This window comes from Anopheles marshallii, chromosome 3 (genome assembly GCF_943734725.1).
Source record: "Anopheles marshallii chromosome 3, idAnoMarsDA_429_01, whole genome shotgun sequence".
NCBI lineage: Eukaryota > Metazoa > Arthropoda > Insecta > Diptera > Culicidae > Anopheles > Anopheles marshallii.
This window is the reverse complement of record NC_071327.1, coordinates 79,326,416-79,332,483: the sequence shown is the minus strand read 5'-3', so window position 1 is coordinate 79,332,483 and position 6,068 is coordinate 79,326,416. Positions and strand designations below refer to the sequence as shown.

At 43.0% G+C, this 6,068-nt stretch overlaps 1 protein-coding gene across 1 annotated transcript; it reads right to left on the bottom strand.

Moving 5' to 3' along the window:
* Window positions 1–3,292: 3,292 nt before the first annotated feature.
* On the bottom strand, window positions 3,293–5,103 carry LOC128713205 (toll-like receptor 7). Its single transcript, XM_053808066.1, has 2 exons — window positions 5,090–5,103; window positions 3,293–5,006 (listed from the first exon to the last, which is right to left on the bottom strand). The coding sequence occupies exons 1-2, from the start codon at window positions 5,101–5,103 to the stop codon at window positions 3,293–3,295; spliced, it is 1,728 nt and encodes a 575-aa protein (XP_053664041.1).
* Between the last annotated feature and the right edge of the window lie 965 nt (window positions 5,104–6,068).

Here is a 6,068-nt window from a genome sequence, read left to right as displayed (position 1 = left end):
GCACACGGCGCTGTGGAACTTGTGGTGGTATTTGAATTAAAAAAGCGTTCTCCCCGACGCTTCGTTCTGCGGTATGGGATGCCAGCCAGTGCCACACACTGCCCCGAGGGGAAACTTCCTAAACGAGCAAGAATGGGAACGAAGGGAAGGACAGCAAGCTGAGAGACCTTGCCCAGAGTGGCCCGCAGCGAAAGGCACGCTGATGCGAGTTCTCGTACAGCCGCAGTCTATCGGTGTCTGCGAATATAATATATGGCCACCCGGAGGCAAACCCTCGGGGTCTATCGCGAGCTGCTAACATGCCGTACGGTGCTGCTTCGGCTGTACGTGGAATGCCCGCAGGGCATGTAGAATCGAGTGGATTGTATGCGTGTGTCTGAGCGATTGTTTCGACTCATGACAGCACTGTACGATGCCATAGCCTGGATCGGAACCATTTTGCCCGTTTTCGCAGACCATTTATCTCCGATAGATAGCAGTCAACGCAGGGCGCTGCTAGCAGCACCGTGTGGAAAAAGATTAATGTGGAAGCAAGGTTTCGGGTGGTACAGGTGATGGAATTTATTGACTAATTGGATTGTTCACGTAGTCGTGTAGAATGGCTGAAGTGATATGTTTTTGCTTAGATTTTTAAATATTTATTTTTACAATAAATTATTTATTTGGAAACAAACTAAGCATCTAATCTTGCTTTGTTTCACAGCGAACCAGACAACATATTGGTGTTTTACAAAACATCAATCATTCCGTTTTAACAAAATCAACCAGGAGCAACAAGTAAACGATATTTGATTTTATTTTGACAAACAAAAAAATATGCCGCACTATCGTTTTCAATAACGGAGTCTGCGTGCATGCCTCGAGGCAAATGAATGCAGTGACTGTTTTAGTCGCACGTATCGATACAAATAAAACTCACCGCAGGTTCTATTGCTTTTTTAGTTTTTTTTTATTATAGGATTTCTTTGTAATACTCACTTAAATGCAATAACATTCTACAATATTTTTGAGCTACTCTTTCAATCACAGATATCCACAGCCAACGTACAGACTGTAAATCACCTATTCCGATAGATCAGGAACTGAAGCAAAACAATTCCCAACGGCATGCCTTGCATTTGTGGGGAAACTGTGGACGTCTTCAGCGTGGTAGCGTATAAACAACGTGCAAACGTAATCCCGCCTTCATCATCAGCTGATGGCTATGTGAACCGGTTCCGAAGCCGAAGTGAGAGCATGCGTGAGACAACATGCGGACAATGGTGAGAAACATTATGCCGAAGAGAGAACGTTCACTCAGAACCGGTTCGAAGTGAGTGAGAAATTGCACTGCGAATGTATTGTTGTTCATAATCTGTGTTTAATTTAACAAAAGAATGGAAATCAAACATTTCTTTTACGTTTGTCAATTCGAGATGCGACATCTTGTTCTTGTAAAGTGTATAAATGGCAACAGAATATCATATGTTTAAATTAAATTCGTTTAATTAAATTCGAGCAAACCTAAATCTATTGTTTGCTTTCGATATTTTTCAAATATGTTCCCCAAAAACAGATAATCTTTCAACATGTTGACAAATTTTCCATGGTTTAATACAAAATTCATCATTTCGTTCCAACTGTTTTACTCAATCTTACCCATAGTGCCGCCTTTACCGGTTCACGCGATGAGCTCACAACCGTTGCTTCGGGTTTGGATCGCGTGTTTTGAAAGCTGATCCAAACCGAACCTTCAGTGTAGTCGTTCCGGTGACTCCGCGCCAAGTGCATTCCCATCAAGGACGGGAAACCGGTCGCCACGTTACGCAGCGTTACGCACACATTACGCTACCGTGTTTTAGTGTTTTGTGTTGTGCATTCCGGCAGACGATCTGATGCACCTCTTAACGCGGTTGTGTTCAAGAACCTAAGAACAGGACGCTGCACCGCCAAGTGGTTAAGATTCTTGTGGTTCGCTGAGTTTTGGTGGTGTGCGCCAGTGGAAAGTGCCGTTGCACAGCAGTTGTTGGCTGCTGGTTGTCGTGAACGTTAATCCCGGTGAAAGCGTGCAAAAATTGTCACCATTTTTCCGTTCGACATATTTCACCTGTACTCCGCCGATCTGGAGCAACGGAGCAGTGCCCTCGGCCTCGAGGCCAATTGCTTGAAAAGGTAAGTGATTGTAAACTAAACAATGTGATTCATGGCCCTAAACAAATTACTCTGCCAATTATTAGATGGCACATAAAGAAGATTTATAGATTATTCTTCTAGCAAAATATTATCGATTCGATAGCAACAAATTAAAATTTGACTTCAATTGCTCTGAGTTTTTCTTTAAATGCACCAGAAATCGAAGAGAAGAGCCCATTTTCAACAAAAAATATTGAAAAAATACTTTAACAACGCACACAACAACGTTAAACACATTTTACTGGAGGCACTGCGAAGTACATTTATATGGAAAATAAGCAATGATGTGAACGGAAAATGCTCAAAAACAAAAACCCACACACACACAAAAATATCAGATGAAATCTTTCCTTTTTGCCACCGGATGCATACTGCACCGAAGCATACTCACCTGCGCTCATAATGGAAGCTAATTATAATTTTATGACAATAATGACCGCCGACAGATTAATTTTACGACCAAGGGAGCATTATTTATTTATCAGCGTGCAAGCGGTAAAAGGTACGAGATAGAGAAGTTGTTTGCTTTTGTGCTCGTACTGGAATGCATATATATGTGTGTGTGTGTGTGCGAGTGCGATTTTGCATCCGCTTTTTGTCGTACCGGGAGAAAGGATTCGAACAAGGTGAAATATAAAAAAAACGATCCACTTTTGGGCCAAAATCGAAGCGGAAGGGAAAGGAAACGATGACAAAATTCCGATGCATCTTGCACATTGCGATGTCATTAAAGGACGATACGCAAGTGGCGCTAGAGTGCGTGGAGGAGGATGAGCGAGCACAGTAAATCATTCCAATAACGAGCAAAGGATAATTAACGAACAGCGGTGATCATACCAAATGATGATGTTAATGGGAAAATTGCCTCCGGCTTGGAGAAAAGTAATACACTGTGGTAGTTCTGCTTAAAATGTATTCAATAACGAACAAGGGTTTCAATTTCCAGCGGGCTGTTTAACGACTACTGCGGGAGAGACACTACTACCAATGCGGTATTTCATTTGATTTATCTTAATAATTATTACTTTAAACGTTTCTATAGCAAAAACAGAAACTTCACCAACATTCTTCAACCATTAACACCTACGTACACCTGAATATTAAAGCGAATATGTCAGATTCAAACTTCCTCATGCAGTGCAGTTTGAATGGAGGCGCCTTGTTCGCGGCGGAAGATGATCATACGATCGACGGCCCGTCGCACGTTCGCATTGTGTTGCACCCACAGCAGGAAACCTACGTTGATGATCAGTATTATGGAAAGAATGAGCAGTATAAACACCTGATAGTTGTACGCGTGAAGTTCGGTGCAGGATGCGGTCACTATCGCTGGGCCTCCACCAACGACTCCACTATCACCAGGACGTTGACGAATCGTTCGTACCATCTCCTGCAGCAGTTGTTCCGTTGTACGGTTCATTTCGTTCATCATGTTTACCAGATGATCGATCGTTAGCTCTTTTGATGCTGATCCCGTGCCCATTGGATGATCTACTGGAGCTACCGCGGGAAGGATTGATTCCTGGGAACTCTTACAGTAGATACCCTGTACATTAGACACGTCAAGCGTGGTGGCGTACGCTTTCAACGGGTAAACCTTGATCGAATGCTCTCGACAAAACTGCACCAGATCTACCAGATAGGAACAGTTCCAAGCGTTTGCAAACAATCCGAGATAGGTGAGCGAAGGGAACATGGCCGGTAGGCGATGGTACTGTATGCTGGACAGATTGTTACCATCGATTTGCAAGTGGTCGAGTTTTGTAGCAGCCGTCAGCACGGTCAGGTCGAGTGTCTTAAAACGATTGAACGATACATCCAGCAAGGTCAGGTTGGACTGCTGCGAGAATATACCGTGCTCCAATGCCGTCAGATTGGTTGCCTCTAGATTAAGCATTTCAAGATACTTCATCTTCAGGAAGATGGTCAGCGGTAATGCTTGCAGTACGTTAAACGACAAATCCAACTTATATAGATTAGTCAGCTTGGAAATGTTACCAACATCAGTAAACAGGTTGTGTGACAGATCGAGCGTTTGTACCCCATATTCTTTGTTGAGGATCTCAATCGTCGTTAGGTTGTTGTGCGATAGATCGATCAGGATAGGTGTGGAAGGCAACACTACGCTCTTCAGGAAGTTTCCTCGCAGCCGTACTAGCTGCCACGATTGAAATGTGTCGTTCAGATGGATTGTCTGCAACCTGTTGTCGTTCAAGCTCAAAGATATTAGCCGATTGTGGTCGAATATTCGTTCACCAAGCGTGGTTAGCAGATTTTCGTTTAGGTTAAGGTTAGCTAGGCTCGGTAAATCCGCAAAGACGTTCTCTGGCAGTGTCTCTAACCGGTTGTTATTCAAATCCAGCCGTATTAGCGTCGATATGTCGTAGAACGCTTTCTCCTTTATCTCGTGAATACGGTTGTGAGAAAGATCAAGCCACTCCAACAGATCACAACCTTTGAAGATGAGGTTGTTTAGCACCATCAGCCGGTTCCGGGTTAGATACAGATCACGTAACTGTTTCGCCTTCTCGAACGTAAACTTGTTAATTGTCTCGATACCCGTCTCCTGGAAGTCGATGGTTTGCATCTCGGGAAACGCTGTGAACAGTGCGCGCGGAATTTCATCCATTTTTGATTGCTGGAAATCAAAATAATAGGGACGGGGGTATTCGGACGTAAAGTCCACATCTTCCCCGTCGTGCACAATTTGCACACCGTGTAGGGTACAGTGGCGAGAGGTATATTGGCCATCTTTTCCGTAATGATCACACTGATAGATGAGGGCCTCCGTTACGCACGCGGGTACGATGATCGCCAGAAAGATCACAAATGTACTAAAATAGAAACAATAAATAGCTTAGAACACGTAGAACATTCACATTTCTGTCGAGATGTCGATAGGACCACTGTAACAAACCTGTGCAAAACCATCTTTGCAAAACAAAAACCGAATTGAGCTAAGTGATGCGATGTGTTTGATGTCTCACGGCTAGATGCTGACTGACCGACCCAGGAAGTCAATCTTTGTAATCATACAAAGGGCCTGCTGCATCTAGTCTGTGACGATCATTTCTTTGCACAACCCTTCATGAGAGGGCGTTCTTATCAGTTTCGTCTGCACTTTTCCTGTTTCGTCAACATCTTGGGCCTTGAAAACATCTCTTCGCGAACGCCCCTTTCAGTCCTGGTCAGCTGTTCAAATGCACAAACTTTCTCTCACCTTATCGCATCATCAAGCAGATGACGTAATCGAGCGATCATTTCTGCTCCATAGTGGCAGTTCAGAAGTTGCTGCGATGTAGAGTTAGAACACAGTAATCATCTGCAACTAAAACCTTCACTGCCATTGCAAAATAAAAGCATCGGTAAAATGTCGTTCAGTTTGCATCATGCATTCGTGATAAGAATAAAACGACACGAAACGAACTATCGCTTGCCCTTGCGAATGAATAATGTTCTATCTTAGTACAACGCCAGCTTGAGTTGACTTCGTCCATCAGTTCTTGATAGAAAAGTGGAAAGTAGTCAAGAAGTGGATAGTTGACTAGTAGACATATCATCAACCAGCAAATCAATTTTCAATCGACTTCCCTGAGGTAAAATAAAAACGTTATAGCATCGACAGAGGCGTAAGTTAAAAAATCCTGAACGATCGTGTAGGTGGGTGAAGAAAGTTGATTAAAGACACGCCTACCCAAAAATTGATGGAACCATTTTGTGTTTTCCTTGAATGACTACAATTTGTTTTAAATTACATGTCAGTTACTGAATCAATCTGTGTCGTATTTCCATCATCATTGTAGAAAATAACCAAGCCGGATCACCAAAATCAACACATCAATGTAACAAGAGATAAGAGGTTTATGCGTAGTACACCCATGATTTAGGAACTTTTG